Consider the following 23,381-nt stretch of genomic DNA (forward strand, 5'->3'; position numbering starts at 1 on the left):
CCTGATTGATTGGAGGTCTGTCTTTCCTTGGACTCCTCTGGTCGTAGGGAGCCTTCTATTTGCAGGGGGACCTCTGGTTGGGTGGAGACTCTAGGACGGTTGTTTTCCAGAGCAAGTTTTAACTTCACCTTCAGGTCTGCAACCTGACCCTGCAGAGATTTCATCGTTTCCTCCTGTGCTTTGAATTTGGAAGCTTGCTCAGTGTGACTTTTGAGCTGCTCCTCATATTTAAGTCTCACTCTGTATTCTTCAACCATGACTTCTATCAGACCTTTGTTGCGGAAGGCGTATTTTTCAGCCTCCCTCTTGAAGTACTCCAGCTGTCAGTGACGTGCGGTGAGGTTCATAGCTGGTGAGGCACTGACTTAATCATATTCAGATGTACAAATATAGACCCCCTGCATGTTATTGTTTACGTAAGGAAATTTCGCGCATGTGGACAACGCTGGAGGGCAAAAAGACTATTTCCGTTCACTCAATCAAACTTGGACATGTAGATATTATTCCTTTCGTGCTGTGCTCCACGGCGAAGGGAAAAACCGTTAAAGTACAACTCAAAACCACGTCTTTTGTCGCTCTTGGTATCAGCGCAGCTACGCGCAGACTCGTTGCCATAGCAACTGACAACAACGCCACAATAAAAAACACTCAAATATTTCCCACGCAAAAAGCAGAACATTCAATCTGTTGCAGTAGTATTGTTTTAGTATTATTTTGCGACTATTAATTAATTGCTGTGGTAAGAGGAGAAAACTATAAATATATCGCTGCACTTGACCTTGTTGTATGGCTAGCTCCATGGCTAGCTCCATGGCTAGCTCCATGGCTAGCTCCATGGCTAGCTCCATGGCTAGCTCCATGGCTAGCTCCATGGCTAGCTCCATGGCTAGCTCGCTTACAGTATCTTACTCTGCAGTTGTGGAGTCACAATGTCTGGGATCATGAGCGCCCCCTGCCATGAGGCAAGAGAACTGCCTGCCTCACCTCGTTTCTTATCGCTCTTCAGCACATGAAACACGTTACGCACACAATTGGTGACAAAAACAAAACACTGTACACTATATACATAAGCTAAATTATGGAAAATCAGCTCATACATTAAATGTTTTTTAGCCATTTTATTGGTGATGTACAGACAGGAGGAACATGCTCTCAGAATGGCAGCCAGTGCAGTTAGCGAGAAGTTGCGCAATCCCAGGTGAGGCTCAGCTCGCTGCTGCCTCACCAGCTTCGCTTCCGAGCATTTGAATGGGAAAATGCAGAAATTCAGCGATTTTGAAGAAAAAATAATCTGAACTTTTTTAAATTAAATGAAAAATAGGTATAGTACAAACCACAGGGTGAAAATAGCAATATAAATGATTTTATCATTATTATTTTTCCATGAAAAATAATACGTGCGGCCTCCCCTGACCGCACGTCACTGCCAGCTGTTGAAGAATGCTCTTGTCGGCTGTAACTTTGGAAGAGCAAGAAACATTTGACACATCTTTAATCTCTGGCACGTTTCTTTCATGTTCACGTTTGACTCGCAGGTGATGTTCTTTTACTAACATTTTTTGCAGTTTTTGAATCTCCTCCTGCTGTGATTTGACTTCAGCCTGATATGCAATCCTTCGGTCTCTTTCCTCATGGAGATCAAAAATCTTATTCTGCAATTCTTTTTTAAGATCGTCTACCTGCTTTGTGAGATCGATGACGTGTTGGCTTGTTTCTTCCACAACTTCCACTGTGGGGGTAATCTCGAAGCCAGCAGAGGGAGTTGTTTCCTGCTTGACTTCCAATGATGTTGGAATCTCAAAGTTGTCAGAAGGACCTGATCCCACCTGGATCTCTGCTGATTCATCTTCCGGTTTAACGGGGCTGTCGCTGTCATCTTCAAAAGAAATGACTGCGTCGTAGTCGACTTGGATGTTGAGGTCCATCATGTCGACCCATGAAAGCTCAGCTGGAAAAGCTTCATCTTCACAAACAATCTGTTGTTGCTTCATGTCTATATTGTGGTAAATTCTTGCTTCTCTGAAAGGCGTGTAATATCTGGAATCGATATCCCGCTTGTTTCAATTAATTTCGAACGTGCTCTGAAGAGTGATCTGTCACGATAGAACTGTGGAACAGGTCTGAGAAAACGCTGTCTGCGAGCTACATTCAAGAGAGAGACTCCTTTGTGGTATGATAAAATATCATACCACAAAGTCATAACCGCTGATGTCATTGATACCATTGGAACTGAACATTCTATCAACCTTATTCCTGGGAGGCTTCCTGGGGAAACGATTAAGGGTCTTACTTCCGTCGCCCACCAGAAGTAGAAGTATTTGATTGTAATTTGGAGGGTTTTTGGCTAATCTATATTCATGATAGAAGTTACATCTCTGTTTTCAGTTATTGTACAATATTTAGTAAACTTGTTTATGGACACCGTCTGCTATCAGAGAGCTATTCAGCACAGAGGGTTGTAATTATGAGCTTAATCACGGGGAGCAACAGTGACACCGCATTACGTTTTGTAAAAGAATTTCAAAAGAAAAGCCTAAATATTCCTCTCAGGGTAGTGCTAACTAATATTAGTCTTTACTATCTTTTTTCTCTCAGGTTATTGCACTGCCCTGCTGTGCAAGACAGTAAATTAACCTTAGCACAAACCTTTGCATTTCACTGCCCCCATTAGCATTAGAAACCCTAAACCCTAAAAGAAGCTTTTAGCTATTTTTCTTATTTATTAGCCATGCTTAGTACACTGAATGGAGTGATGCTCCACATGCTACTGACAGCATTTTGGCTAATGTTAGCAGTTTGGCTCATTTTAACTTGTACACTAATTTCAACATACTGAATGGCATAAGTCCATGTTACTCAACATGTTTGTCAATCTCCACATGCTATTGAGTACATTGTAGCTTACTTTAGCATTGATGCTAATTTGTAGCATCAGAACGCCCACGAAGTGTGCCAACCGACAGGCACACTTTGGCAGGCCCCGTTAAAATTTCTTCAGAAATTTTCTAGTTAATGATTTGAATTGTGTTTAAAGTTTTCTTTTCTGGTGATTGTCTTGTGTTGACTAAAAACTGACCTAAATACTAGTCGTACAGTGTATGCAGGTCTAACCCAAAATAACCAATGTACTGAGAGTGAACTTGTGCCAATAAGTGTTGAAAAAGTGTTTGTTTTTTCAATCTTCTTAGAACAATGATGCTACAGTTTGAGTCACTTCACTTCATCCTAAATGTCTTCAACAGGTCAACCGTTAATTAATGATTAACTGTTAAGACTGGAACTGACATCATCCATCAGCAACATGGAACAACTTTATTAAGTGAAAAACAGTTACAAAGCATGAAGCAGTTCGGGATTCTGGTTCCAAGCATTTGTGGTGTTATTCTTGGCACAAGCTCCTCTTTACAACTGCAATTTTGTTGTGCACAAAATATTTAACTGCTTTCCAGTCTCTCCCATTGTCCCTTAGGATCGGATTCTCTTTTAGGCATCTTTCACAGTCCACTTTTCCAGGGATCTTCAGTTCCTTTAGATGGTCCTTGAAATGCTGGATGATGACTTCTCTTTCTGTATCTCACCAGGGCCTTTTGGATTTCCCTGTAAGCAAATGAGGGAAGAGAAGGAATAAATTGATTAATAAAAAGCACCAACACCAAATTTAGGAAATGAAAGTCAAGGTTTTTCATTTGCAGTATTTTATAGAGATAACTGAAAAACATACCCTTTTGACTTGATGCCAATGATGACCTTTTATTGCCCTCAGCTGCCTTGGATGATGAAGTTCTCTCCTTGCAGTGTTTATCCTTCGACGTTTCTGAAATATATGTGTCAATGAGAAGTTTACATCAGATTGAAACAATATGATTTTAAAACTATTCATTAAGTTCAGATTTTTTTTTTTTCCTTACCATTACTATACAGGAGCAAAAAAAATTACCTTTTTGACTTCTGTTAACAGTCCCCTCAGATTGGACATCTGCTTCTGAGTCACTAGACTCCTCCTCAGCTGCAACAAAATGTTTTCAGTAAATATTTAAACACAACATTTATTTTTTTGCCGACAGTGTCCAAATTGCATATTTCATACAAAATAGACGTATTTGAAATCCTTTACTTACAGTTGATGTTTGGTGTGATGTCTTCCAGGGATTTTCCTTTGAATTTACCCATTCCACCTTGCAGAGCAAAAAGAAGTCTACTGACTTTTGCCATTTGGATTGTTTCCTCTGGCAGTCTGTAAAATTCCCTGTGGACCTCAATATCATGTCCCATGAAAGTTGCCAGCTGGTCTAGTTCGTGGGTTTGTAGGTTTAAGAGTTGTGAAACTGTGGCTACATGTTTCCGTAGTTTGGTTGATGTGAGATTCTGTGGGAGTTTAGCTCCACAGCTTTCTGCAAACCGTCTTAAACAGTCACATCCACGAAAGCTCTCTTGGGATCCATAATATGGACGAGCAAAAATGTAGGGATTGGTGGGGGAAATCCCAGCCTCTTCTCTAGTTTTAATCAGAAGTTCCACAGACTCTTTTACATTTGTTGGGAACAGGACAGGCACTTTGCGGCCCCTTTTCCCCCGTATCTCTACTCTGGTGAGATTCTCACAAAGTTTTTTTTCAAACTTTGAAAGGCTCTCTAAAACTTCATCATGCATGTCGTGTTGGCTCCTTTGTAAATATGTGCTGAGTTCCATTCTTGAAACTTCTCCTTCACGACGACGATTGAACAGTATTAGCTGTGTCAGAGTGACTTGAGCGAGTTCGCTCCATGATTTTGCTGTTGGTTTATCAGTGAGATTTCTTTTGTAGACCACCTGGAGGCTTTTCAGATGGTCCTGGAGCTTTTTGATGTCTTCTGACAAAGGCAGTATTTGGGGGATATTCCATCTTTTCTGGTAAAGCGTTTTCAGGGCATTGGATGATACATGTGTTGTCCATTCTAGTTCAATTAACTTGGTGAATTCCTCTGCTTTTGATTTTAAATCAGCATTCTGTTGACGCAGTGCCTCTCCTTGCAAAATATGTGACACTTTCACAAGAGAATGCCGCAGTTTTAGTGCTGTTGAAGGCGCTTTGAATCTGTTGGTTAACTCATTAAACCCAGTCATCTGTTTTACAGCCTCAAGGACTGTGTTGAATTTTCCTGGACAGATCAAGTCTTTCAAAAAAACAACATCCTTGTCAATGTTTCTTGCCATCAGAACAAGTCCGGCAAGTTCCCTCATCTTATTTCTGATGTCTGCTTGATGTCGTCCAACTTCTCAGTTTCTGAGGTACATTCTCTCACCCAGTGAAATAATAAGGGAGTCTGCCTTTACTAACTGAGATACATTGTCATATGACATGTCCTGGAGAACCCTCTGAAGTCCAATGGAAATTGCAATATCCATGGGCAACATCATGGAAGAACTTGCCTGAACTTTTCTTGTGACCATGTCTCCTTTCGACCGGAGTTTGCAACGCTTATAATGCCTCCAGAGATCTGTCTTGACATACATAGCAAAACAAAACTTGCAAGGTAGGTAGTTGGTTCCAGCTGATTGATGGGTTGCTTGCCTTTTTGGGATGATTTGTCCTTCCCCAGAGGACAGGACAGAACAGTTGTGTTCATAGTTTCCCATGTTTGCTACTTTGGCCAATAGCAAGGATTGCATTTTTGATCCTTTCCTGTGTGCGAGTGCCTTGGCCACATCAGGTTGGTGTGAATGCTTCTGCTTCAGATGTCTTGTAATTTTTGCATAAGGCTTCTCACAGAAAAGACAATAATTCTTCTTGTCATAGATACGTTGATGGGCAGTGTTTGAAGACATTTTTACTGTGATCTTACATTGTTGAGAGTTACTGCCATTTGAGTGCTGCTCAGTTTTAGAAGATGGTTTTCTGTGGATTACTTCAATTTTTGTAGTTTCTTCTTCCTCCGATTGTGGGTCATCATTCACTTCTTGATCTGACATTTCCAGAGCAGGGGAAACTTGTTCTTCAGTATTCTGAAAGAAAATGTAGTTTATTTATTAATTACTTTGCAAACAAGATAATAATATCATACATGCATATTTATTTTATACATTTATAACTATCTTTACCACTACTTAAGTAATTAAACATTTTATTACCATTTCACACTCAGAAAATTCCTCTTCTGTCGGCAGAGATGAAGGCAGCGGGTTACTGGCAGTGATGCCAGGCAGATCTGTGACCAAACTCTCTGGAATGTTCATGTCATTAAAGGTTTCAGGGCAGGAATTTGTTGAAGGGGGTCCATCCTGTAATAATAACAACAACAAATAGTGAATACATGTCTATATCAGGTGACAATAAATATATTTAGGCAGTGGAATACAAAGTAAGACAAAATCTCTACTGTGGAAAAATCTTTAGTCTCTTACAGATAACTAACGTTATATTAGCCTACCCTACTTGAAAGAATTACTTACTTTATTTTGATTCTCACATCCACTGTTGTTCATGGTTGCAGTATAATCAGGTTGATGTGCCAAACCTGTAAATACAGTTAATCAGTTGTCATGAGTTACATAAGATAGTGCTTTTAGCCCATAAGATTAGATAATATATTTAAAGCAATAGTACTCACACATGAATGCCTGAAGAGCTTCTTCAATGGTGGGACGTTCTTCGAGTGATCTACTCAGCATCCGGGAAATCATATCTCTTTGGCTGCTCCATCTTTCCTCACAGTGAAGAGTGAAATTGCCATTTTTGACATTTTCAAATATCCCAAAGGCATTCTTGAAGTATGGTGTTGTTTGTTGAAAGGGATGTTGTCCATCTGTCAGGATGTAATGCATCAAGCATCCTGCTACCTAAAATGTAACGGATTACATTAAAACCATGTCCTCAAAGTCAAACTATGCAGAGTGAATAATAATAAGTCTGATTATTATTATTATTAATGATTGAACAAAATCATAGAGCAACAAACAATCCTAGTATGTAGTATACAATTAAATGAGCATTTTAAGCTCAACACACCTGGATATCTGACTCCTTCTTGTATTTGCTTTTTCTAACTCCAACATCTTCATAACTGGCCCAGGACAAAGTTCCACCTAATTGCAGTGAAAATGATGCAGTGTCTCCATGATCCTCATTTCTGCTTGCTCCAAAGTCTCCAATACACATTTTATTGTTGATATCTGTAGACAAATAACATATCTTTAGTCATATAAATATCAAAACATAATTTTATCAAAATTAACATTTTGATTATCAACATTTGTGAATAAAAGGACTGTACAGTTTGCCCATTAAGTTTCCTTTACCAAACAGGATGTTTTCAGGCTTCAGATTTCCATGCAACATTTCATGTGAGTGGAATTCCTGAAGTCCCAGCAATAACTCCTGACAGATTTCCAGTCTCCACTGCTCAGTCAGGTTTTGTCTCTCGGGAAAATCTTTATTTTCAATCAGGTCTTTGAGATTATATTCACAAAGAGGCAAGACTAAATAGGCCAAGTAAGTGTCTTCAATCACAGTAAGGGGCTGCAACAGATGTTTTGTTTTTAATCTGTCTGAACATAGAAATTTAGCTATTTCCAATTGGCTTTTGTTGATATGTTTAGGAAATCGCTTGACTGCCACAGGGCCGTTACAGAAGAGTCCTGGAAAGACTTCTGGTCCATTGCATCCATTTGCAATCTTTATGTTTAGATTGAATACAAGGCCGTCAATTTCCATCACGCCAGACTCAGACTTGAGACTTTCTAGTGAGCTCTTCCATCGGGATTCCTTTAAAATTAAGCAAAAAAACAACAACAATGAGACAATAGAGTACCAATCAACTTATTTATTATGTTTCTGCTACAGCATAAACATAATAGGAACATTTTATGAATTTATTCAATAAATATAGATGAAGAAAAAACTTCCACACATCTTTACCTTCTTTTCCATGTGTTCAGTAGAAGAGAATGAAGTTGTCTTCTAAAAAACAACAATTACAGCATTACATTATTATACAGAATTTGGTTTGATTTAAATTTTGACTGTATTTTTGTATTTTGAGTTTTAACATGTTTACAAACATTTACGCCACTTAAAGCTCATTAACAATATAATAAAAATGAGAGATGAAAAAGTAATATCTGAGATTCATGACATTTGCTAAAACATGTTTTGAATAAAATATAAATATATGTAAATAATAGTTACATACCTGTCGCCATTGACAGTTGGGGTTTTCATAGTTGTAGACGATTTCTTCTCCTGCATGAATTTCTGTGATTGCAAATATACACAGATGTGGTCTTTGTTGCTTATCCAATATCTGTTGGTCACATAGGTACAGACACAAATTATTTCATTCAGTTTGTTAAATGAAATAGTTACTAAATTAACAGAGACTTTTGACTGTGTTACTTGCAATTTTAATTTTGCTGTTTGGCTTGATGTGATCATCATTTATGAATCTTCCAAGTCTTGCTGTATCTTTACTGCCATCAATGCTGAAAAAAAGAGATTAATTATACTTATTCCTGGGCTTAGATTCAAAGTTTGGACGTTCATGCAGTTGTACTCACCAGAAGTTTTGTCCTTGGAAGTTGTAGAAATATAAAAATGCTGCATTTTCAGCTGAGTACTCTTTAACCAGGTCCTCTCCTTCAGAGCCAGAGATATGTCTTCCAACATACTCCAGCAAGAATTCTCCTGGCTCAATGTTTTTGGTGGCAATAACTCCATAACCTGAAAAGCATGACCAGGGTTTCATTGAGCTTTGCATTTACAGTCCCACAATGTTCAAACTGGCTGAACCTTCCTTGAGAACACATAATAGTTTTATAGATAATAAACACAGACTGCAGCAACATGCAGCTCAGTGTCATACTCCACACTAACCCAAATGAGGTTCTTTAAAAGTAGAACCTGCTTCAGGGTATTAAACAGAAAACGTTATCTTCTCAAACAAAAGCATACCTTTGTCTTCACTGATGAATTTCTTCTGAAATATGACTCTGTCCTTCTCAGAAGCAATGAAGTGCAAGGCTTCCTCTTCAGGACAAACTCCTTTAGGATTCATTCTTTCTGTGAGATTGTAAATAAATATTAGACATGGTACCATGTCTTAAAACTTTAGCTTGATTGAAAATGACTGTTTATACAAAAGGCAGTAAAAACTTGTTAGCATGAGTGACTTAATGAAAAGATACAAATCTGTTAGTATTTTTGCTTTACAGACTAAATTAAACACAAGCGAGGAATTTGGTAAAGTGTGGAACTTACCTGTTGTTATGAGCTCAAAACAAAGAACAGACAAATCTCCAAGCTGGTTTTTGTCCTCCAAAATGTTGCAAAGTGGTCAACACTCCACGAGACAAAACAACAACAAAAAACTGTTGAAAGAAATCTAAGTTTGAGTTTTGTCCTCTCAAATGTGGCTGTGCTAAATTAACAGACACGTCTGACTGTGTTACTTACAATTTTAATTTTGCTGTTTGGCTTGATGTGATCATCATTTATGAATCTTCCAAGTCTTGCTGTAGCTTTACTGCCATCAATGCTGAAAAACAGATCCTCAAAAATCTGTAGTGAAAACAGTAGAAAATGTGAGATCTGTTCTGTCCTTCTGGAAAGAAGAATGCCTCTTTCTGCAAGGAGCCCAGATTATATGCAGTCCTCTCTGAATCCAGGACATTCAAAAGAACAAAGGAGTGAACGGTTGCATTTGTTTTTAAATGGTGGTACTCAACTTCTGCACTAAGCAAACGACTGGGGGCCTTATCTACCTCACAAGTGTGAAACTGAAGGCCCACAGGCCAAATGTGGCCATGAGAGGTTACTAGAATGGCTGGGTTTTCGATTTCTCCCCAGAATGGCTGAACAGGGCCAAAAGGCCCTGAGTCCAAACTGACGACTCTGATGGCTCAAATTAGCATTCTTCTTCAATTGTAAATGTGGCCGTTGACCGTCAGGCCAGAAGGTAGGAATGTGAATAGTCCATGTTGGGGGTGGGTATCTATGATACCTACAGGAGATCAGATCTCCTGTAGGTAATGCTCTTCAGTTTAGTTTTGAAGCATACATGAAGTGTTTTTGGAGAGATGTGACCTTTTGCAGCTGATCCATGATGTTGTGTTGCATTATCCAGGTCATTTTGCCAAATGTACATAGAGTTTGCAAAACATACAATCTGTTTCAAGAAATATGCAAAGGTTTTTCTAAAAGAAATTAGTAATGTTTTTCTTTTAAATAAAGCTAAGTGGGTTTAAAATGACAGTTTAGAAATAAACTAACCAAATTAATTGTGTTGATCCACCTCAAAAAAATCATGCAAAAAGTGTAAGCAAAAGAAATCTGGGAGACTTAGCACATGCAAATTTGCATGCAGCCTTTTGTGCTGTGGAGGATAAATAGGTGACTGCTTCACCTATTTAGTTCACAAGAACTAATGGCATTTATTTCAGTCATAATCTTGCGGGGGGTGACCAAGGTTCCATCACTATGTGACAGCTGGTCAGCAAACCTGGCAAACATGATTGACATGGCAGCACTGAATGCACATGTTCTTTATCAGGCATGCATTGGGGTGCAGGAGAGACGGGTGGACTTCCTGGTTGAGCTTGCAAAAGAGTTGGGTAACTCTCATGTGAGTGAGAAGAAGGCACACAAGGAGAAACTGCTTCGGCAACAACCTTCCACACCCAGCTCAGGCAAAAGGGCGAAGTGTCAGGTCAACCATCGATGCAGGATGCGTGTCCTGAGGCCGAAACATCATCAGTGACCCCTCACACCCCCACCATGGACTGTTCTCCCTGCTGCCCTCTGGAAAGAGGTTCTGCAGCATCCGGTGCAGGTCCACCTGGTTCCGAAACAGCTTTTTCCCACTTGCCATCAGACTGCTGAACTCTTAACTGGACTGCACTCAAAAACTGGTCTCCACTTTATACCTTGCACATGTACAGAGCTAAATAACTTCTATTTTACTGTCAGTCCTGCACTTTATATTTTATATTTAGATTTATATTCATATTTTATACTGTATTTTATTTTACTCACAACATTGGAAGCTCAAAACACTGTCCTGAGCCGTATGCAACGAAATTTCGTTCTGTATTCACCCTGTGCATTGAAAATGACAACAAAGTCAGTCTAAGTCGAAGTCGAAGTCTAAGGAACAATTGTGCAACTGTGAGATGCGTTGAGGCCATTACCAGGGTACTTCTAAGGTAATGGCCCTATTTACTGAACAAAAGGGCTTCAGTGCAACGGGCTTCAGGCCAGTTGGACTATCTCTATCCTGAATAGGTGTATGTCACAATGGACTAACTCCAGCCATTCTAGTTAATGAAGTATTTTTAAATGATCATACCACTTCAATCTGATGTAAACATTTAATTGCTAACTATGTTTTTCAGAAACTTCAAAGGATGTAAACTGTAAAGAAAGCCCTGCATCACGCAAGGCAACTGGGGGCATTCAAAAGTTGCCATTGCCATCAAGCAAAACAGGTATGTTATTCAATTCACTATATGGGTTACTGTTTGCAGTATTAAAAATAGTAAAGAAGCTGATCTTCAATCAGATTGCTCCAGCCCCAGTTTGAGTGCCTCCCTTCCTATTACCTCTGGATCCTAACACCAGAGTGCTAATCCCAAATCAGCTCATCTCTGCAGAGGGAGAAATCACATACAATGTGTCTGCAAGACTTCTCTTTTATTTACAGGAATTACAGCATGCATAATGGCACAAAGTTCCTCTCCCAAATGGGGGATGGGTTTCCGACCTATTGATAAAATCTCAAACAGTTTTGTCGGAAAATTCCACAGCATCACATGGGAGTCACATTCTGCTGACTTTCTAACATCGAAGAGATTGGGCTGACCACCTGTGGACAGGAAAACAATGGGCATCTGCAGCATTACCATTTGGCTGGGGGTTGTGAAACCAGGAAAACCTGTTTGCAGCCAACAAAACAATGTTCCCTGATACTCCAGTGTCTATATAAAACTATTGACTTTTATTTATCAGATTTGGTGTTAGCAATTTTTAGTAATCAATTTATTCATTTCCCTCCTTCTTTTACATACAGGGAAATCCAGAATACCCTGGTCAGACACCGAGAGAAAAATCATCAACCAGCATTTCAAGGACTTCTTGAAGAACCTGAAGATCCCTGGGAAATTGGACTGTCAAAAATGCTTAAATAATAATCAGATCCTAACGGATAATGGAAGAGACTGGAAAGCAATACAATATTTTGTGCACAACAAAATTAGAGCTATAAAGAAGAGCTAACAACAGTCAGGCCAGCAATGGTTGGGACCAAATCCTGGTACTTCACATGATGGACTATCAATGTTAACCATCTGGACACTGGGTGCTGGCATTACAGTAGTCCATGTAAATGGATCATCAGCATTTTGAATTTAAAATGTGAGCGGTGGAGGCAGAGGGCTGATCATCGTGAGCCCGGTTCTGATGGAGGCTTCTTCCTGTTAAAAAGGAGTTTTTCCTTGCTGTGCCCTGAGAGAACATTTGTTGGGATTTGGCTAAACTGAATTCAATTGTTGTGGATAGTTAAGCTAATTCCTTCTCTGTCAGGTCCTAATTATTTTTTTGCTTATTTTTTTTTTTGTTCTTGTCAAAAAATTAAAACCACTGTTTTTGAAATCGTATTATTATGATTGTTTTTTTTTATCAATTATTGTTTAAAAGTTTTATCACTGAGGGTGCAAAGACTGTACTACTGTACAGCTTATGAGAATCTTCATTTGACAGTGTGTCTTGATAGTTTATTATGTGAAAAGCCATTTGTGCAGTAAAAGCATGTGAGAAACTCCCAGCTTATGATTGCATGTAGTTCAAAGTACTTCAAATAAAGTTTGACTTCAAATACAAACACATCTGCATTTGGGCACTTCTTTCTTGAGTTTTGCTGATTTCAAAAGCTGTATAAATGTCTAAAAACAACAACAAAAGCATAAGGGGTTAATTGTAGTATTATGATATTTTTTTAATTCAGCAACTTTGGACTTTGCAAGTCATTTTGTGCTACTTGTGTCATTTTACAACAGCCATCAGTGGATCCCTGTCATTCCATATAAACCAAGTGTGGTCCTTTTCATCAAATCAACAAAAAAATGCTTTCAGATAAATATAGATTAAGACAACAAGTATATTATAGTTGAATGTAAAATATCACGCATGTTTAAAAAGTAGACATCTGTTGATATGCGTCTCTCCCAGGTAGTGTTGTAGTACTCCAGACCACTTTTTGACGGTCTCGGTCTCGGATTCAACCTCATTTGGTCTCGGTCTTGTCTCGGTCTCGGGCGCTAAGAACTCGGAAATTTATTTCAAGACTGGTCAAGACCACAACTGTGGAAATATCAGTAAACTGAAAAACATACCAATTAAAATACAAGCAATAATGTGATTTAATAATTAAGTGTTTCTGTTACCCAGTGGCGTATCGAGGAGTGCTAAAGCACCTGATGGCAATGGCACCTAAAACTGTATCTCAGCTCCCCTGAATCAGATTGCAACCCATCCTGTAAAATACCGAATCGTCCCATATTTGGCTGTTAAATGTTCGTTCCATATTGAACCGATACATAACTGTCCGATAGAAACGCCTATCATACACACATCAACACTAAGTTTAACAATAATGACCAAAATAAAACACAATAAATATTAAGGTCAGCTAAATTCGCGTGGCGGGAGCTAAAGGACCCCAGAACGCTACGGACCGACGCTGAACGTCACCGTTGCCTAGAGACGGACACTACGCAGCCGCGGTGAGCTGCTATCAACCTGAGTCTTTTTAAAACGTCCCCGACTCGATTCCATGTCCTTAGGAGCAAAAACGCTTTTAAAAACACAGACGTGAGTGAAAACAATGTGAACAATGTCAGAGAGGATGGATACTGCGTACACCGAAAGACAAAAAAAAAAAAAAAGAGTCCTTGGTGGCGCAGTGTGCTGCTGTATGATAGACTGAATGGATCAGGAGAGGAACTGCAGACCCATCAGAACTTAAAGAACCAGAAATCAGTGTCTCTTCATCCTCAATCATCTCCTCAGGCTGACATGGTACAGAACATTTAGTTATGATTGATTAAGTTTCTCATTGTGATTTTAGCTGACTATTGTGGTTTGATTCTTTGCTTAGGATGTTGACTTTGGATGATATTTAATAAATTATAGCATTAGCCAAAATAAGTGGCAGCATAAAAGAACAAATCATACGAATAGATTAACAGTAAATACATAAATATTTCCTACATTACATTACTTTCTGTGTGTTTTTTCAGAAATGTTGATATATTTTATGAATAATTGACCAGTGGTCATTTAATATATTATTTCACTAATATTTCATTAATGTGATTTACCAGTTTGGATAATCTGACTTCCTATCAATGTAGAAAAAACATGCTAAGCAAAAATATACCAGACCTGCAGGCCAGGGCCGGTTCTAGACGGGGGCTAAAGAAATTATACTAAATAAATGTCTTTTTTAAATATTCAGTGATAGATATTTTTTTCTTCACAATTTTCTTTTTAAGGTATTATTAAAAATACATAAAAATTATTTTTAATAAAAATTAATTTAATGAATTAAAATTTATGGTACTGCTCTTTTAACTGCTGTATGGGGATATTCCCCTGTTCCCCTGTGGGGAACTTTGATATGTGCTGAATACTCCGCTGACTTCTCCCACCACATGCCTGCACTATGCTAACAACAATTCTAAAATCATTCATGATAATGTATGTCAACTTCAGCAAGAAACATAAAAATTAAAAAATCAGCTGAAGAGGAGACAAAGGGCCTGTCACGCAGAGGCTCAGTGTTTAGACAACAAAAATGCAGTTGAGGTGGATTTATTCAGGAACTGCAGGTCACATTTACACCAACATCATTTTACAGAGAGCCAAAGAAGCTGGCTTTTATACCTTGAGCAATTTCACCATCCATACCAAGGAAATGGATAGTCAAAGTTAAAAAAAGAAGTAAACATTATTTACACAAACCTAACACAAAAGCAAGAAATGGTACCAATAAATAATATATAATAAATAATAAATGTGACATTTAGTTGAATGAATGATCAACTAAATGTCACAATGCAACTGAAATAAAGAAAGGAGAAACATTTGAAACAACATAATATCAATATCACGTATAAGACATTCTGCACGTGTTCAGCTGTAAAAGAAAGGCTGTATTTCCTGGTTTGCATGTGCTGAACCAATGGGACTTGCTGGATATTTTCAGTATGTTTGTTGTTCTACACGTCTACTATTAGACCTGCATTCTGTGATTGGTTGTTTATGGAGGTAATAAATTTGAATGTCTCTGTCATATCTACTTATTAATTCCAAAAATGTACTATTTTGTCAGTTTCTCTGTGAACATCCTCAGGAGCAAAAGTCTAAAATTGGTTGAGTTTTTCTCTTCCTGTAATGTCTTTAGTTCATTTTTTTCTAACTCAACATTTCAGGATAGAGGGCGCTGTTTGATGCTGTGTTCCTCTCGCAGTCAGTTATTTTTGATAGTGAGCTGTGTAAATAGAACTGATTTGATTCAACAATCCAAAACATGTTCCTGCTCCGACCCTGGAGGGTTCATGAAGAAGCAATCTCAGTGCAGCCAAGAGAGCACTGTGACTTTAATTCAATTTGAATCAGTAAAAAGATCAGAACTTCCTGGAATAAGGCAGCTTTGGCATGAGGCTAATGATGCTGTTCAGGTCTCTTAGCAGCAGCCAATAGGATCCCTTCATAACACTGGGCAGCCATAAGCAGTTACTCTGTGGCTTTTTCAGTTGTAGTTTTTAGAGTTTAAAGCAAAAGAAGACTTAAGCACTGTACCTGAAGCAGGACAAAAGGAAAATTGTAAAACTCACCTCATGATCAAAGCATATCAAATCTATGACTGTGTATTAGAGCCGAAAGAAAAGAACAACTCGGAAATTTTTAGATGAATTTCAGGTTGTTGTTTTTTTCTAGAAAAGTTTGAAAATTTCTGAGTTTCAGAAGTAAAAAAAAGTAAACTTTTTTTTTTTTTAATTTCTGAGATTCACAAAATTTCTCCCAGTTCTTTTCTCTCATCTGTTCCCAGAGTTCTTTTAAGGAAATTAAAAATATATATTTTTCTATCTACAGTGGTTCTAAAATGCTGTTGTACAAATCGAATATGATTGGCAAGGTATATGAAGAATATGTTTACCTTCTAAAAGTCATACGTTTTGTTAAAAAAATGTTTGTGGACATATACTGGATATAAAGTGTTTGCCCTTTCTTCATCTCCAGTTCTGTATATTTATACAGATATGCTGTCAACATGTATCATTTATGGCTATGCATACACATAAACCTGTGCATTTAATTCTGACACCTATAAAAGCCATTTTTCTCACTCAGGTCCCATTAAGAGCCAGCAGGAGCCAGTAGGAGCCAGCAGGAGCCAGCAGGAGCCAGTAGGAGCCAGCAGGAGCCAGCAGGAGCCAGTGGGAGCCAGTAGGAGCCAGCAGGAGCCAGCAGGAGCCAGTAGGAGCCAGTAGGAGCCAGTAGGAGCCAGCAGGAGCCAGCAGGAGCCAGTAGGAGCCAGCAGGAGCCAGTGGGAGCCAGTAGGAGCCAGCAGGAGCCAGCAGGAGCCAGTAGGAGCCAGTAGGAGCCAGTAGGAGCCAGCAGGAGCCAGTAGGAGCCAGTAGGAGCCAGTAGGAGCCAGCAGGAGCCAGCAGGAGCCAGTAGGAGCCAGCAGGAGCCAGTAGGAGCGTACCTGCTCCTCTCTCTCACCTGCACCAGTCAGCCACTGTTCTGGTCAGTAATCAGATTACTCTCTACTCTGGATTCTCTTGTTACTTCCCCACTGTCTCTCTCTTTCTCTCTTTTACTGCCATCCCTGAGTATTTGTAAGTTTATTGTCTTTTTTATTTAAAAAACTGACTAACTATCAATCAATCAATCAAATTTTATTTGTATAGCACATTTCAGCAGCAAGGCATTTCAAAGTGCCTTACATCATATCAAACACAGAAACACAAAGCAACATAGAATCAACAATCAAAACACGACATTAAGTCAAGTTCCATCAATAAATTTGTAATTGATTACGTTTCAAATACAATACTAAACAGGTGGGTTTTTAGTCGAGATTTAAAGGAAGTCAGTGTTTCAGCTGTTTTACAGTTTTCTGAAAGTTTGTTCCAAATTTGTGGTGCATAGAAGCTGAAAGCTGCTTTTCCTTGTTTGGTTCTGGGGAACTACTACCTTCCGCCTCCCACTCTGCCTGAATTTGGGTTCAGCCACTGCAATATGACACTCATAGAGCAACTACTGGATTATTTAAACAACACATGTCAGTATTTCTTTATCAAAGTTGTTTTTCTCCAACATGTTGCTCTCCGGAGAGGAGGAAGCAAACGGTGTTTTACACATTTCTATAAATGTTTATTATTGTCTCATCATCTGTGTGAACTGGTTCTCCCCTGAAGCTTTGTTGGCAGCTTGATGTTTGTGCTTCTTGATCCGTGACAGTTTTCACACACAAGTTTGATTTGGACCGACATGGTTGGTGCATCTTTGTTTACTGTGGGAAGGAGAAACAATGTCTGCCCTGCACTGGCTCTCCACTCAAACCAGACTGCTTCCTCCTGAAAAATCTCATTGATGTCATTTTGTTTCTAATAACAATAATAATAATAAAATGCTCCATGCAGTTTTGCATGAGAGTCTGCTGTTTCATATTTAGAATGAAATACAAAACAAAGATCTCTCTCATTCTCTGGGTCTGATCTTTTTTATCATCACATTTTAAAACATTATCATTTCTGAGTCCAACAATGGTAACTATCATTCTCATGATAAAAAATTATATTCAATATTTAACTCTGCAGCAGCCTATGCTCCTTATTTTCAAGGCACCAATTTTCTCGTCTGCCTATCAATTGGAAGATTAACACACACACACACGCACACACACACCCACACACACACACACACACACACACACACACCCACACTCATTGGAAGAGTCAGATTTGTGGATTTTGACCAAATGCAGTTATCCTTTTGTGCCAGCAGGTGGCATCGCTTACCATAGGAAACAAAGATCAAAATGATCTGAAAATGAATTTGCTAAACCCTAAACTCCACCATTCATGAGAAAGCCTTGACCAGGCAATTTTATTTGCTGTTTTCCTTACCAAGACAAGATTTTTCATTTTTGAACATTTTAAATTAATTCATTTCATCCATTTAAAAGATTTTCCCACCACAAACAGGAATATGATACAACAACAGAAGAGAAAGCACCAAAGCAAAAACATAAGCAGACCAATTTAGGAGCATAGTAATGTGAATTTGCATAAAGGTTAAATTCTGGCACGTTGAAAAGAATTTCCAACCTGGAGGATCGGCTACCTTAAGTTTGTTTCACTATAATTAAGCGTTTGAGTCCAACTTCTGGAAACAACCCCTCACCATAATCTCCTACGACCCAGAACTTTACCCATAATACACTGCTGTCAGGAAAGTCGGGGTGTCCTGGTAAAATGCCAAACCCAGACGCGGCGTCAGACAGAGAGGTGTGATTCGTCAACTACTCTGGAGTTGGCAGTGTGATCTGCTCTGCATGGGAACCTGTTCCATAAAGCTCTATGTGCGGTTCTAGAGCTGAACTGAAGATCACAAGTGAGTTGCTGACATTCTTAATGACTTCAACTTTGTCATATTTTCAAAAATTGATGGTGAAATATGTAGCATGAGGGGAATTAAAACCTGGACTTATTTCAAAGGTGTCATCCTATGACAGCACCATACTGGAATTCACTGAGTTTGTGAGAGTAAATGTTAAAATATGAAAAAAGCTGTACCTTTGCAATAAAGGTTACACAAATTAAGGTATAACTAGAGGTGATATTTTAATCATTAGATACAGTCTTGTGAAAATTGTATTTTATTGTTGTGAAAATTGGTGAAATTGCAAAGACACAAAATCTTACCTTTGGTCTACTGGCTAGTGCAAATATTTTTGGTATACATGAAATCAGACAAAACTCACTTTCAAGTAACTTTTCATAAAGATATAGAAGCCAGTTCCACTGGCAGGATATTAGAGATATTTTCTCATGTTGTAACTGATGACGTCTTTCTCTGATGAAACTCAATTTACAACTGTTATAAAAAATTTACATTATTTGTGTTCTTTGTTGAAACAGAACTGAGGTCTAGTAATCATCTATTTTTCTCTCTTCCTCTCCAGTGGGCAGGCTTCACTACAGATCGAGGGATGACTGGACTGTAAAGAAGTCACGTGGTTTATCTCCGTGTTTCTGCTTCTAAAAGTGAAAGTGAAAGTGAAAGTTCTTTCTCTTGCTCTCTTTCAGCAATCACCGTGTTTCAGGCAGCAGCAGCAGCAGCAACGCAGCAAAGGTAGGACTCCATTAAATGTTTTCTTTATACTGAACGGCAGTCCGACGTTTCGATGCATCTAATGCAGCTGGATTTAAACTGGCAGCTTCTCAAAGGGCTCTAATATTTTCGTGGAGTTACATGGGGTGTGTGTGTGTGTGTGCGCGCGCGCGTTTGTTTCTAATACCTTGTGGGGGCCATTTTCCTGACATACTACGTTGTGGGGACCGAAGCTTGGTCCCCACAAGGGGAAACGCTGTTTTTGGGTCAGGGGTCAGATTTAGGACTAAGGTATGAATTGAGTTTTGGTTAGGGTTAGGGTTAGGTATATAATGGATAGAGTTAGGGTAAAGGGAAGGTTTAGGCTGTAGAAATCAATGGAAGTCAATGGAAAGTCCGCGTAAAGATAGCCACGCAAACATGTGTGTGTGTGGAGGGAGGGGGCCGCGTGTGTGTATGTGAGAGAGAGAGAGAACGCGCGCGAGTAGATGTGTCTTGTCGAGCGCGTGTGAACAGCTCGTCTCTTTGTGTACGTGAACGTCTGCGCGTGCACGTGTATTTATTTGAATAATTTGTGTCCCTTTTCCCCAGAGACACTTTGTGCAAAATAACGACTGACATTTTCTGAACCACACACAAAGATTTACTGATTCAAGTTTTGATCTTGTTTTTGTATTTAGTGACCATGCTGGATTTCCTGATGAGGCGTTTGATGGGTATGTTAAACTTTATTCTTGTTTGTTTGCGTTTTTTCTCTAAACTGTAGACTAATTAGTTCTAACATTTTACATACAGTTTATATTGCTTTATACAAACATGCAGATCAAAATTGATTGTATGTGTAGCTATGTGGCAAAAGATAAATTGAAAAAAGTTTCAAATTTTAAGTTCTGGCTTCATTGCGTTTATGTACTCCAGCGGCCTCCTCTGTCAAAAGATCTCACTTCAATTGAGCAACTTGGGGACGCTACAAGAAATTAGCATCATGGATATGCAGCTGATAAATCAGCAGAAACTGTGATTTTATCAATCAGAGACATTATCTTTGAGAAACGTTTCTGTGTGCCACACAGAATTAGGACAGTCCTAAAAATTATGGTCCAGCTTGGTACTTGCAAGGTGCAGCTAATAAATTGAACAGTGATTGTAACAAAGTTGCTTTATATATCACACAGCTTCATTTATGCACATTCTGCCCTTTATTTGGCTGCAGTATGTAGAAACCAAAGTGAGTGGAACAAAAAGTGGAACAAAAAGTTCTCTCTGTTCTTTATTGTGTTCAGTCAGATAACAAAAGCTTCACCCTGTGAGTAAGATAAATAGGTAACGTTATCGTTATTGTCCTGTTTCCAGGTCTAAGAGGGACTCCAGATAAGTCTTGAACTGAAAATATTTTTGCTCACCTGTTCAGCACACTCACTCAGATTTTTCCTGTTTTGCTGCATTGAATAAACTTGGTTAAGGTCCATAAAGTCACATGAGAGTTTCCCCAGCATTCTTCACTGTTACACAGGAACAATGGCTTCAAATTAAAGCAACTATCCTGTATGTTTTATAGCAGAAGTTTGTGCAACACTAAAAAAAATGCTCTCAAGTCTGTTAAAGATGTAAATGCATAGTGAAATTTTATACAAACCATAAACAGATAACCCTACTCTTTTTTTCTTTGATTAGGAACAAAGTTGTTTTCCAGTTTACAAGGTGAGTGAACGCATGTAGTGATGAGATCTATGTCGTATTTGTGATGTTTGTGCTCTGCTTATGTTTCTTGTTTTCATGTTTTGGTGATGGGCACAGTTAAGATCCGCGTGGTCACTTCTGGTCAAACCTTTGGAGCTCATCACGAGCTGCTGGACCAGCTGGAGAGGAAGCTAAAGCTGCTTCATATGGACCGGGACAGAAACAGCATCACCATGCTCTTCTGTCCAATCACCTCTCGAGTCGGGTCTGATGTGGAAGCAGCCATGAGCTCGCTGTCAGGTAACGCGCAAAGTTTGTCACGCTAGCTGCGTTTCCATTGCACATGTGCCCAAAACTTTGTCAATATTTTAGAAATGTTGAAAAAAAAAACAATTTCTCAACTGCGATGTTTCCATTAGATAAGAAATACAGTTAAAATCATGTGAACATGTTTATTCGCATGATAAGTCATCAAAAAACAAGCCTTGCCATCATCCCCCTACTGCTTCTAGTTGTCTTCTTTGTTTTGTTCGCCAGTAGTAACATCCGGTTGTTTATCGCATGACTTCCTGGAAATGCACTACTTTCGATTAGGGTTGTGTGATATGGCATAAAAGTTATATCACGATATATATTGAGAAGGGCGGCGGTCACAATATATATCATGATATAGTTTGTATAAAACTTACAATGGATAGGAGAAAAAATACATACTAATTGAGTGGATGTATATATTTGTATGTGTTAATTTGTTTAACACTTGTTTTTGTGGATGTTATGTTTGTAACTGCCTATCATTACCAGGTTTCCCTTAAGAAATTTTGGAAATGAAAGGCAGCAGCGTAATGTCAACGGTGACTACCTGGTTAAATCAAAGCAAAATATATAAATGAAAAATACATCTCTATATAAAAACACAACAACTTTAATGTAATGGATTTTTGCGTAAAATCCTGCTTTTTCTTCAGTTTTGTGACTGGAACTTGTAGTTGGATGCATTGCTGGTAGTCAAGCACATGGTTTGTTTTTAGACAATAAAACAAATTGCTTGTATTTCCTTTCTCCCACACACTTTTTCTGCTCCTGGCTTTAACTGTGTACTGTTTAAGAGACGGGGGTCACTTAAACCCCCCCGAGTTGTTTACTCTGTGCACGGCCCTGCATGTTGTGTTTTTTTGTTGACATTCGCCGTGACATCTGCTGCGCTCCTCCTGAGCATCGCGCTAAGACCGAGGGAGGTTAAACCCGAATCGAAACCAAATAATTTATGTTTTGCACCTGGCTTTATAACGAGGTTATGCGCTCTCAGCCATGCTGCTTCCCTCTTGCTCTGTTTTGATGCCAGCCGGTTATGTCATCAATAAGCATTATTAGCCGGTAGACTACAGATCTCTACTGTAGTACAAATTTCTTTATCGTTTCTATCGTGTATATCGCGCATTCCTACTTTCGATACAGCAAGAAAAACTCCCTGCAGAAACTTTTCATTTACAGATGTGTTTTTTCAAAATTGCCATTAAGCATATTAATTTCCATAATTCCAATTTGCTAAATTTTTTAAGGTCAATGGAAACACAGCTCCTGTAGCATTTTTATAGCCCAGCTTTCAGTTCCCAAATTTACTCAGGTACATTAAGCACAGAGTGGTCACAGTCGTGCTGTATTGAGGTCTGTTACTCAAATCCATCTGTTGTTCATTTTCTTTTTCTCCACAGGAGATCAAAAGGTGATTCTGGTCCTGATGCACCACACCAGAGATCCCAGCTACTCCACGGCCGGGACGGACTGGGCGGACGTCTATCCCAACGTCGTCTCCAGCGTTCATGTTCTCTTCCATGAGAGCGTGCCGGGATTACTGACATGTTCTCAAAACAACATGGCGGTGGACCAGATGCTGAGAGTGTTGAGTTCTTACAGTATTACTATTGGTAAAAGTAATACTGTAATAAGAAGGCCGATGTTTTGGGGGGGAGTCGCAATAACCTGTGTAGTACTTATATACTTATTCTACTATAAGAGAAGCGCTCCTTTGCCCCCAAGCACAGAAAAACCTCCAGTATGAACTCAGGTTCAGGTCAGTTCATCCCTGCACCAGTTTGCACCCCAATTGCAATTTCCTCCTTTAATCCTAAGTGTTGAATAAAGTACATGAGCAAACCAACTTCAACCCACATGCTTAAAACATGGGGCATCAGTTTAGTTTTTGTTGTCGTTAGCTGTTTTTCATGGGGTACATTTTCATAAAAGTCACTTGCATGTTTGGTTTAATTCAAATGCATATTATCTGAAAATCATGTATTATTCTTTACGTTGACTCACTTTGGTTCTG

At 38.9% G+C, this 23,381-nt stretch overlaps 1 protein-coding gene across 1 annotated transcript; it reads right to left on the reverse strand.

Moving 5' to 3' along the window:
* Nucleotides 1–3,487: 3,487 nt before the first annotated feature.
* Nucleotides 3,488–7,928, reverse strand: LOC114148627 (carbon catabolite-derepressing protein kinase-like). Its single transcript, XM_028024034.1, has 10 exons — nt 7,895–7,928; nt 7,276–7,741; nt 6,986–7,149; nt 6,588–6,816; nt 6,430–6,494; nt 6,109–6,258; nt 4,119–5,982; nt 3,938–4,006; nt 3,722–3,814; nt 3,488–3,597 (listed from the first exon to the last, which is right to left on the reverse strand). The coding sequence occupies exons 1-7, from the start codon at nt 7,904–7,906 to the stop codon at nt 5,257–5,259; spliced, it is 1,812 nt and encodes a 603-aa protein (XP_027879835.1). The 5' UTR covers nt 7,907–7,928; the 3' UTR covers nt 3,488–3,597; nt 3,722–3,814; nt 3,938–4,006; nt 4,119–5,256.
* Nucleotides 7,929–23,381: the final 15,453 nt, after the last annotated feature.

This window comes from Xiphophorus couchianus, chromosome 7 (assembly GCF_001444195.1).
Source record: "Xiphophorus couchianus chromosome 7, X_couchianus-1.0, whole genome shotgun sequence".
In the NCBI taxonomy this organism is placed as follows: domain Eukaryota; kingdom Metazoa; phylum Chordata; class Actinopteri; order Cyprinodontiformes; family Poeciliidae; genus Xiphophorus; species Xiphophorus couchianus.